Source organism: Aplysia californica, unplaced genomic scaffold (genome assembly GCF_000002075.1).
Source record: "Aplysia californica isolate F4 #8 unplaced genomic scaffold, AplCal3.0 scaffold00455, whole genome shotgun sequence".
In the NCBI taxonomy this organism is placed as follows: Eukaryota; Metazoa; Mollusca; class Gastropoda; order Aplysiida; family Aplysiidae; genus Aplysia; species Aplysia californica.
This window is the reverse complement of record NW_004797725.1, coordinates 88,042-100,541: the sequence shown is the minus strand read 5'-3', so window position 1 is coordinate 100,541 and position 12,500 is coordinate 88,042. Positions and strand designations below refer to the sequence as shown.

Genomic DNA, 12,500 nt, shown 5'->3' with positions numbered 1-12,500 from the left:
ATCAAAACATACAATGATATGGAAACAGAGCCTTAAGCAAACAAGCCTGCCTTTTATATTCATTCAGAAAAATCAATTGCGTGACAGTAATCCCCCAGTCCACAATAATCCGGTGTCATTTCCCAGTGTCGAGGGGCGAAATGACATCCCAGGTGAAATTGTACATATGTTATGTTCTCTCTCCATGTTGAAATGGTAGCAGAGTGGTGATCAAGTCATTCGTATACAGGACAATAAGGCAACATTTTACTGGCTCACTTGCTAGAGTCAGTTGCATAGATGTAGGATACTATGACACTATGACCATAGAGTATACACTTCCTACATCTATGGTCAGTTGTGAAGACAGACATTGCAACGGTAGGGTATGACAAGGCATTGTTTGGTATGGCTATGTATGATTGTATGGTAGGGCGTGTTTTGGTAAAGTCAAGTATGATATTGTACTGTAGGGCGTGGTGTGTTTCGGTAAGGCAAAGTAGGCTAATGTATTGTATGGTATGGTAGGAATTTAACGCCCCTTTCAACCAAATAAAAGGGTGTCGTTCATAAAAAGGACAGGTTTCGATCTCGAAAAAACAAGAGACAAGGCGGGGTAAAATGTGAAAAGTAAAGAGGAAAAAACTCAGGATGGGTATTCTGCAGCTCTGAAAGCACTAGACATGCACTTCTTCCGAACTCCAGGGAGCGTTAGTACACAAACCTTATAGTGTGATGTGCGCTGTGCTTTGCAATGTTTTTTTTAAATCAAACCTATTAAACGTCAATCAAGAGATACAAGGAAACTATAGGAGCAAACAAAAATGTGAAATAACATCATGCCACCATTTTCGTCCAAAGACACTGGGATAACAACGTTGAACATCCCACGTTTTAAATAATTGTAGGTGTTTTACGCCCCCGTCGACTCTGTTTAAATCATTTAGGAAGTGGGCTGCCTCGACCCTGTGAGTGATACAACATCCTAGTAGACAGGCGGCGATAATCTTTTTGTTTCTCTAAAACTACCCACACAAGAATGGAACTCACGTATTCTTCGAGCGACAGCATACGTAGCTCCTAACTGCTAAACCACAGACACTCTTCCTGGTGTCTTTCCTGTTACACTTTTTCTTTCTCCTTAGTCTTTTTCTGGCACAACACAGCGACCATTGTGTCTTTTCAACTCGGAGTTGTTCTCGAAATGCTACAAAACGAAGCTACACTGTGCAAAGGACCAAACCATAGGCCAACAAAACGCGGAACTGCCAAACGGATCGGTTCTCCAATCACCAACCGTAGGTCTCGACAGCCTCATCTACAGAGCTGTTCCCCAGAAAAAAGCCGACAGGAGAGAAAGCGAGTTAATGTCAACAATCCAGCATCATCTAAACTTAGAAACAAATGAGAAAAAGAACAGTGAGAAAAGAGGGGGGAAAAACAGGTCCTCTACTTTCCTTGCAACTACATCTTGGAGATTGTTCTTTCCCATGAAAATATCTCTCTGCTCACCTCCGACCCCGTTTTCCCCCATCCCCTTCTCCACACTCTTTTCCTGGTCAATAAAAGATAATGGCCAAACAGGGAAGATTCCATGCTACGAAAGGAGGAGGTTCAAGACACCCGGAGAAATTCTTTGCCCGAGCCACTTGACATTTCACTCCACGAGGCCCTTCAAACCTTTGATGTATGACACATTCTGTAGCATTTTCTACATAGACAGGTAGGAACTGATAGGGATAAAAGGGTGGAGAGAAAAGACAGACATGTAGCAAGAGAGACAGAAAGGGGGAGAGGGAAAGAGGGAGAAAAAGAGATATATAGAAAGAGAGAGACATAAATTATTCATTTATACATAGTATATCATTTATATATAAATATCATTCACAATATATATATATATATATATATATATATATATATATATATATATATATATATATATATATATATATATATACAGACAGAGAGAGACAGAGATAGACAGAGATAGGCAGAGAGAAAGAGAGAGAGAGAGAGAGAGAGAGAGAGAGAGAGAGAAGGAAAAAGGGAGAGAGAGACAGAGAGAGAGACAGACAGACAGAGACAGACAGAGACAGACAGAGACAGACAGAGACAGACAGAGACAGACAGAGAGACAGACAGAGAGACAGAGAGAAAGAAAAAGAGACAGACAGAGAGACCGGGGAGGAAGGGGCAGTTATATGTACAAAAGCAAAAACAAGAAAAACGTATAAACTAAAACTAACCAACACAGACAAACAGAAACGATTGCCACGATACAAAAATACAAACCACAGGTGTCCCCTCCCTTCCTTCCTTCCTTCCTTCCTTCCTTCCTTCCTTCCTTCCTTCCTTCCTTCCTTCCTTACTTACTTACTTACCCCTCTCTTTCTCTCGCTCTCTCTCTCTCTCTCTCTCTCTCTCTCTCTCTCTCTCTCTCTCTCTCTCTCTCTCTCTCTCTATCTATCTATCTATCTATCTCTCTTTTACTGTCTCTCTCTGTCTTACACACATATACATGCACACACACACACGCGCGCGTACACACGCACACACACGCACACGCGTGCGCGGGTACTGATATTGATATATACAGAGACTGAGAGAGAGCGAGATGCAGATAGACAGACAGACAGACACGCCCACAGGCGCACACACACAAACATACAAACAGGCACACACACACAAACATACACACACAAACGTGAACAAAAAGGGGAAAAAGAGGAAAAGACGGGGGTCTGATTAGGCAAATAAGGATATAAACCTAAAGATGAATTAATTAGCTAACGACGGACAACACAGACAATAATAATATTAATATGACTTAAATTCTATTATTGCCAGTAAGTATCCAGCGACTTCAACAGCGGTTTACCTGGGGAAAGCTCGTCACTACAGAAATACGTAGAGCTATGCATAAGATAAACTTCTTTACATAATACATAATATGAGGAAACAGAATACCATTAAGACAATAACGAAGTCTTGCGTACGGCAAGAACGGGGTGAAAGGGCAGACTCTTCGCCGCTGCACGCAGATGGAGTTCGATTCCCGCGTGGGGAAAATTATTTAAACAAAAATCTCCATCTGTCTGATGAGATGTTGTATTCCACCCAGCTTGGGATGGCTATAAGACGCAAGACTGATGCAGCCCGCATGTCAGTGGTCCAAACGGTGTCCATTTGGGTGTAAGATAATCATAATTGTAGTGAAACAGTTGATTTGACCAAAGTTGAAAGGTCGATAACCTGGTCCAAAATTCTACTAAACTAAACCCAAAACCAGAGCAAACTTATGAATATATGTGACTGGTTAGACGAGAAACCAGCACAGCACCACTGTTATCTGGACGAAGACAAACGTTTTATTAATTATTGCACCTCATCGCATCCCCCTCCCTTAAAAAATCCACTCCCACCCTATTTCTCACTTCAAGGGGAAATAAATATATACAGGCAAACAACCAAATAAAACAAAATAACAACTACCTGATTTATGTTTACCGAAAACATTATCGAAATGAAACAAAAGCAACGACAAAAGTAAATGAATGTCTCTGTCGTCAAACTCTTCCCATCCATCTCGGGCATGAGAGCCCATACAGGACAAGGAACAACAAACTAGAACAAGAGCAACAAAAACAAAACAATGTCAACACGGGAAATATACAGCGTGACGCAACAGTGGACAAGTCACAACAAGAATAGAATAGCTATCACTTGTTTCGAGCAAAAACAAGACACCCCTCCCCCCAAGAAAAAAACCCAAAAATGCACGAAAAATCTGGGAGTCGTTTCAAACCGATGTGACGGTACCAGAAATCTGTCCACAAAGCCAGAAAAATCTGGCAAAACTCACCTGACATTATCGTGCCTTTGTATATAGATCTTGTGAAACATGGCCTCTTTCTTATTGCCGGCGATGTCAGCTTTCATTTCCATGGCAACATGACGGGGCAGCACGGACAACAAAAGCCGTTCCTGTGAATAAAGGAATAAAAATGACTAACTAAGAGAGAAACAAAGTGAAAGGGGATACGTCGGTTTGTTACCCAGTCAGTCAGCCAGTCAGCCTTGAAGTGAGTGAGTGAGTGAGTGAGTGAGTGAGTGAGTGAGTGAGTGAGTGAGTGAGTAAGTGAGGAAGCAAGAAGGAAGTGAGGAAACAGACAAGTAAATCACCCCAAAAAATGACAGGAATAACTGGTAATAAAAAAAAAAGAAAACAAACACGTAAAAATGTTGTCAATGTTAGAGAACTTAGAGCATAGTTGCAGAAAGAGACAGAGGTTTGAAGTCAGAGAAATGAATCATTTCAGCGACGATAAGTTGCTTCTATCATGCTGTGATAAATCTGATCGGCGAATTCATTAGTCTGAAAAAGTACAACGGATGCCAACATCTATAATAATCCATCAATAGTCCATCCATTTCTTTGTCGACGCGTTCGCCGCTATGTGCTCAGCAATCGGTTGTTTTGAAGTTAACCCAAATTTTGACCTATGTGTGCCTACACCGTACAAAAATGCTTTTCAAGAGGTAAATTAACAAGTGGCAATTAGGACTTTCTTTCTCGTTGACACTAAGTGTTTACAATCCCTATATCGCAAACAAAAACAAATATGCGCTTTCGGGGGAGTACAAAATGCTCCTGCAAAGTATGTCTGGTAGTTGGTAAAATCACCAAAGGCCTACGTTAAATTATTGTCCTGAGTAGGATGACTCGTCCGTCTCTAGGTTTGACGACTTGTATAACCGGACCCCCCTCTACACGCTCTGTGCGCTTTACATATTATTACCCCAGCAGACCATAGAACATTCAGAAACATTCTCAGCTTCCAGAGAAGCATACAGTGCAAGTAGCTGATTAAGCGCCCAAACACTAAAAAACTGACACGATCTTTCACTGTTTATAAGTGGGTACCCATTCCCACCTGGGTGAATTGAGGAAAATTCGTGTAAAGTGTCTTTCCCAAGGATACTACGTCGGGTCCCTGACGGGATTCGAACCCACGACCTTGTGGTTGCGTGTCTGGGAGCCTAACCACTGGGCCACCGACGCTGTTATGTTTGGCATTTTTTCAATTAAAAGGGCGTATTCCCAGATGCAAGGACATTAATGGCCTTTGCTCAAATATGAATTCCATGGGGTTTCAATGAGATAAAAAGGATGGTAAGTGCAGGTGAATATGGCTATATTGATTTACAATGATGTTACCGCTTAAATTAGTCGGGCCAAAACAGTATACGGTAATAACATTGTAAAACATCAAAACCACATTTAGCCAGGTGCTAATCAACTTACCATAATCGTTTTAATACCCCCCCCCCCCAAAAAAATGTTATCGAACAGGCAAGCTCAGCTCCTAAATGACTATTGAGCAGACCTTAACTGTGGGATTAAGTATGCTGAAAGAAACCTAAAATATTTTAGGAGGGTTCAAAATATTTATGAATGGACGGTGAAAGTACTCCAGGCATAGAAGGACAAGGTAGCTACATAGTATCATAAAACATCTGACAACAGGTATCCGCTTTTGCTAACTGGCGTTCATTTTTATTCGACACCTAGGTATCTTTTCCTCGGTTACCTTTTAATTTACAACCCGTACTTCCATTTTTTTTATATCAAACAGCAATATTAAATTACAGATATTGCCGTCAATTCTGTTCTAGATTTACTCAGCAATTTGGAGTGCACAGAGGTGACTGCATACAGGTCTTTTTTTTTAGAGAAAGAAGAAAGGAAAGCGGAGAAAAGAGAGACTTGGAAAGAGAGTGAGTGGGAGACAGAGAAGGAAGGGGGGGGAGGGAGAGAGAGAGAGAGAGAGAGGGGGGGGAGAGAGGGAGAGAGAAAGTGGGAGCGAGAGAGGGGGCGGTAAAAGAGAGAAGCGGAAGAGAGAGGGGATGGGAAAGGAAGAGAGAGTGAGAGAGAGAGGGGGGAGATGAGAGAATATCGAGAAGGGGTGGCGATATTAAGCTTTCAATAAGCACACTGTCTGATCCAGACGTCAGCTTAACAGTCAGTGTCGGTATATTGTTCATCATGGCGTTTTTTGACGAGTTTCAGTGACTTCAATCTTAAAAGACTCCGACCTATCGGAGATGGAAATTTAATCGGCAATCTCGTCAACCCCATTACATAATTACCGTGCTTATCATAAAACAGTATTCGCAGAAATAAAAAATCCCGAGTTAGCGAAGATATACAGCTGATATAGAAAGAAACTTGAGTTTGTAAGAGCTCTTTATCATAGCAGCGTACAGATTATGACTGGGCGCAGTTACTGATCACCTGACGCAGAGGAGGGGAAGAAAGATCTTCGACGTGGTCAAAACCTCAAAGGTAATACATTGTAATAATTTTCAGCATACCTCTGCATATATATCATAATCTTAATAGAAATAAAGGTCTTGAACATCTAGTTCTCACTGGCAAAATTGAAGGCAAACGAGGCAGGGGAGGCCCAAGCTACCTACTTAGGGAATTTAAACAAATGGGTAACGGGAAAAAGATCAGGGAAACGTAGCTTTTTTAAGAGCATCCGAGCAACGTAATGAATGTAGAACCATGATCACAGATGTCTATTGCAGATCTGGCACTGGATTATGATGACATATTCAGGTCTCTGGCATGCACGTAAGTCGTTTGGTCTGCCCTGCAACCCAAAACCTACATGCCAATGGACACTTCGGATGCCCTGTCTAAAAATCTTAGTGGAACCCCCCCCCCCACCCTCAAGAAAAAAATAAAACAAATTAATCATATCTCCAGTCTATCACTTCTTTCGAACCCAAACCCTTCACCTTCACCCTCTCTACTCCCCCCCCTAAACCTCGTATAATATCAGCTTCCAATGGCAGTGTTACTATTGTTGCCTAAGCGCGAAATCCCATAATTAATTCGAGCGATTGATAACCCTCTCTCAAGTCTTATCCTCGGCCGTTTGATTATGTCACAGACCGACAGACAGACAGACAGACAGACAGACAGACAGACAGACAGACAGACAGACAGACATGGCCTGATACACACGAGCAGAGAAACATGCAACACGCACGCGAAAGTTTAAGCGTTATACCCTCTTTTCGGCATGCACCTAATTTACTAATCAAGCACGTCCATTGCCGTGGCTTGTTTTTCCACGAAAATCGCGTTTTGAGAAGCGGGAAAAAAATGAAAAAGCGAACCACCGGGTCCCACAACGTCCGGAATTTCATCACAGAAAGCGATTACTCAACTGCAAGGCGTGATCAAGGAGGGGATCGCCGGCCGAGGAGGCGAAACTTTTCCGACGCCACTTCACAGTATTGATTTCATATTTGAGTAAGAGATAGAGAGATAGAGAGAGAGAGGGGTCAGACAGACAGACAGACAGACAGACAGACAGACAGACAGACAGACAGACAGACAGACAAACAAGCAGACAGGGAGAAAAAGACATAAAACTAAACAGAGAAACAGGGACGAGGAAGACAGACAGAGACAGAAAAAGAGAGAGATAGAGAGGGAGAGAGAGATAGAGAGAGAGAAAGAGAGAAGAGAGAGAGAGAGAAGAGAGAGAAGAGAGAGAAGAGAGAGAGGAGAGAGAGGGAAGGGACAGAAAGACAGACAGAGAGGTGAAGACAATGGGGAAGGAAGGGACGAGAGAATAGGGACAAGTAAATTAAATTACCATGAGCGTGAAATAGCTTGGTTACCGCATTAGTGCGCCCTTTTCAATTAATGGCTGTCCTTCTGTTTTCATGTTTTGATGCCATTTAACGCTCTACTATACATAATGTGGCCACTTCAAAGGCACAGCATTGGACCCCTCGTCGGGACACCAGGTCAAGATGAAAGAAGGAGACAGAAAATAGTTCGGAATTCGTTCGGGTTCGAACCTTAAGGTCTCAGCAAACAACGCCGTTACATTGGAGAGCAGATCAAAGATTGACAGAGCTGACTGCTAAAACTCCAGTGCTTTGGGAGCCTCCACTAAGTACGGAGATTAAGAGGTCTAACTACGAGGGAGAGTCAAAAAGTAATGCAAGTTCGTTTATAACTTAAAGAAAAAGGAACGCACTGGCAACTATTATACCTCAAATTAAAGGGGAACATCTGAGGATCAAATGTCTATATCTCAATATGGTCTCCATTTTGTTCAATAGCCACTGACCAACTTTTACGAAGTCCACATATGCCAGCTTCGTAAAACTGAGCATGTTGGTTTTTGGGGCACAGCAGTCTTGGTTTCCCCATCGTTTCCAGAGTGTTGAACCCTCAATGATTCTTTTTGAGGACCGAACAGGTGGAAGTCTGAAGGTGTCAAATCAGGAGAATCAGCTGGGTGTGACAGTGCTTTCCATCCACACGAGGTGTTTGTCTCCCTTGTTCTGGTATTCGTACGCACGCGGGCATTGTCATGGTGAAAAACAAAACACTCTTTCCATTCTCAAATTTGGTCCAACTCGTCGAATTATCGCTTTCAGTCGTTTCAGTGTTTCAATGTAGGCTTCAGAACTAACTATTGTTCCTCGGGGTAAAAATAATTGTGAGATGCACACTATGAATGTCCCAAAACACGGTTGCCATGACTTTTTCCGCTGATTCTTCGGGACTATGCTTGTCTGACAAGCACAAGGGCACCTCTTCCATTTTCTTCCGGTCCATTGCTCAAACGTCTAACCCATCTGTATACAGTGCCAAACTCTAGAGCTTGGTCCTTGTAAACATTTTGAAGTCTCTTTTGAATGTTACCGATGTATTCTCCTTCTAAAACAAGAAAATCAATCACAGCTCTTTGCCTCTGACAGACCCCCAAGGGGGCAGCCATTTTGATGTGACGTCATTCAGGCAATAATAAAAGAAACTTAAATTGTAACAGTTTGAGTTCAAAAGTACATGTGCAAGTACTTGTGAGCTGAATTTCATATAATTTGATGCAAAGGTGTGCAAAATAACGAACAACTTGCATTACTTTTTTACTCCCCGTAGTAACAGATGACGTTGTAAATTCCACATTTGCAGGCAAATAGATCGAGTAAAATTTTCGAATGTCAGGTCATTTTTGGCGTCATTGCAACCCGGAAAAGAGAATCTAACCAAAAATTAGTCCTGCATGAAACTTCTCATTCATTGGCTAGCAATTAACAACCATATCATATAGTTTTTATAGCTATGGTCTGCTAACACTAGCAACATTTTCTTCGAGGGCTAACGCTAACATTGCATAAACGCAATCCCATGTCATCACTCACCATCACCATTATATTTCTAAAATCATAATTTCTCTCAGACCCTTGACTTGCATCTATATTCCTAGAATCTCTATCAGTAACAGGAGAACGTTATACTAAGTGTGTACGTAATACACTATTGGACACTATCATACGCACTTTTTTCTTCTAATCAGAGGGCGTCAATCTCATATAAATGGGCAAGGGACAAAAAAAATTTCTACGAGGTGCATTCCCTCTAACTGCGTCAACATCCGTAGAAAATTATGGCTCCCTGAAAGAACGACAATGTCTCAGCAAATAGACGAAAACGTTCAGTTGAGCTCAGAATTTACATCGGTAAGAACACCCAAAGGTCAAGCAAGTCTCCAGACTGAAAAAGCTATAAAAGCAGCAATTATTTAAACAAATAAGTCTGTCTCCACAGACGTTATAGGAGACGCCAAAGCGTGCGACCTGTACAGATTCGGATCAGAGTCACACCAGTAAAGCAGCGAGGCTTTAAAGTAGATGAAAGAGTTAACTACGTAGGACCCTGTGGGATAAAGGATTCATTTTCCATTTGAACTTTTCGCCTTTTCCCCATTAGTTTTTTCCCCTCCTTTATCGATTTCTCCGTTCCTCTTGCTTTCTCTTTTCTTTTCTCATCGCGTTTTCTAACCTTTCACCCTACCCGTCTCCGTCTGCCCGACTCATTTTTCCCCTGGTTTACCACTTTGCTGATTTCCTTCACGTCTGATCGGCTGTAAATCGTAAAAAAAAATAAGTAAATATGAAAAAAGCAAAATGTTCAGAATCTTCTCCCAAGGTAAAGATCACGATAAAGGTTAGGAAGTGTTAACCAGACTCCTTGACAACCACTTTGGTAAACCTGGCATATACCACTACTTTTCCGGAAGACTGACAGGAACGTCAAATGTGTCAAAAGTAAAGAATATACAACCCCTCCCCCTCCCTCCCTCCCTCCCTCCCTCTTTCCACCTCTCCCTCTCCCCTTCTCTCTCTCTCTCCCTCTCTCTCTCTTCTTTTTCAGTCCCACACACAGTATCCATCCATCGATTCATCCATCCATGCATCTATCCATCCATTTATCCATTTATCTCCTAAAGACAGTCCATGAGTGCATGTGGCTGCTAACATTACTTCCCCTCCGTCTAACTTTTGAGGTATGGAAATTGCAACCTAATCTGCCCCCCCCCCCACACACACACACATACACACACACACCTCAGCCCAACCCCCGTATCGCCATTCCAAATTATTGCGCATACCACTCTACATTGAGAGCACACATGCACACTGAAGATAGTCTGGATCGGTGTTCGTCAATATCACTCGTTGTAAATTATCGATTTCCAGCAAAGATCTATGATGTCTCCATTTGGAACAAACTTGACCTACTAGTATAAGCACTTCCGGGGTTTCAACTTTCTGTTGGGACAACAAGGAGACAACAACTATGACCTTATGTCCAGCAGACAATTTAGAGGTACCCTGGTGAAATCAGGTGCTCCTCAAAATAATTAAATCGAAGACATCGGCATTTTCCTGAGAGTTTGGCAGTTTTAATCGAATTTTTGTTTTTTTGCTTCAACGCATCCTACGTCCATTTAGAAAAACATGTATGTATGGTTTTTACGGAAAACGCTGATTGAAAGTACAAAAATATGCAAATTTTCAGTTTCCAAGGACTCTCAAGCTATGAAAGTCTCCAAACTTTGGCGGCCATTTTCTCTCTGATTTTACTTCTGAAACCAGGCATCTCACACCATTCAATCTCAAATACATGTATCTCGATTTCTATTCAGTATAAACGGGTATTTTTTTCATCGATAGATAGACATATGAACAAGCTTTAAGATGCTACCCAAAACTCCGTATGCCCAAAAATTGACGAGCATCTGATTTCATCGCGACATGGTATAGTTTTCACTTATTTTAAGGTTTTTACTGATTTTCAAAACTCTTAAAATGTAGAAAGAATACATTTTGATACCTTCAATTATTTTAAAAGTATCGATACCCTTCCGATATGAAATCCGTGACTAAGCATACAATAAATGGATTCCTTGTCTAGAAGTTCTGCGTGTTTTGACATAAAGATTTCTTTTATTCTCCGACCAGTTAATAATAATAGATCCGGTTGTGGATGTTCGCCCATTTTAAGAAAGGAGACCTCAACTCAAATTTTACCAAATTTTCTACAACAACTACTAACATGATTTGACAGCGCTAAACAATTCATCAGTTGATAAAAGAATCCAGTATAAAGTTCCTACCATCTGTTTTAAATGTCAGTTACCGTCATCCACAGATGCAACAAATTTCAGAGCCCCTAGAATGAAATTCCGATCTTTTGGTGAGAAAATTTCTCATTTTTTGGCCCAAAAAATCTGGAACACTTTACCTCACGATCTCAGAGAAATATCAAATTTTGATATGTTTAAGCGATTGCCCAAGACTCATTTGTTTAGTTCTTAGTTATAGTGTGGCGCTGATTTTTTCTTAATTATTTTACAGCTGTCCTTCGTGTAAGTTAACGTATGGTTATGATAGTTCTTCTTTATGTTTCTGTGAAATATTTTTTTCTTGTGTGAATGATTATGTGATTGATGTAAAGCACTCAGGGCTTTTACTAATATGGGATGGAGCGCTACATAAATGCAATCTATTATTATTATTATTTTTTGTTATTATTATTATTATTATCATTATTATTATTATTATTATTATTATTATCATTATTACCCACGATAAGAAATGTGCCTCTGAGACATATTATACTAGACACGCAATTTTTACTAAAGCAGAAACAAAGTACTGTATGCACCGATAACTTGAGAAATATGTACATGTATATAATCGCTTTCAACCTGAGCCATCAAGAGCAAAAATTCAATTCCTTAAAGACGCTAAATATCACCGAAAGAAAAGTTTCATTCATAATTTAGCACTCTTCGGAAATTGCATATAAGCTCAGATTCCGTTCAATCTCATTAATCAAAAACACAAAGCCAAATGCATTAATTCTGAATACTTTGGCCAACAAAAAAAGAGCATGAGCTTTCAAAATTGGCGATCATTATGACAGAAATTTAATTCAGAGCGGAAAAGATTCTTTAGGGTTTGTTGTTGGGTTTTTTTAACGAAGCGACACAAAGGCCAGGTCTAGAAAACAATGTAATTTAGAAAAATAACGGCATTTGCTTTGTAAGAAGCCACTAACAGAGCTTCACATTTAGAGTAAGCATCACATTGCAAATGATACAGAGAAGAAAAAAGACAATAGTACCCCCCCC

General features: G+C 40.8%; 1 protein-coding gene across 1 annotated transcript in view; it reads right to left on the bottom strand.

The window, feature by feature from the left end:
• aplC (adenylate cyclase) overlaps positions 1–12,500 on the bottom strand; it is a gene marked incomplete in the record, with an annotated part of 160,694 nt that overhangs the window by 64,409 nt on the left and 83,785 nt on the right. Inside the window, 1 exon segment of the mRNA NM_001204659.1 lies at positions 3,847–3,966. Within this exon segment, the coding sequence (NP_001191588.1) occupies positions 3,847–3,966 (120 nt within the window).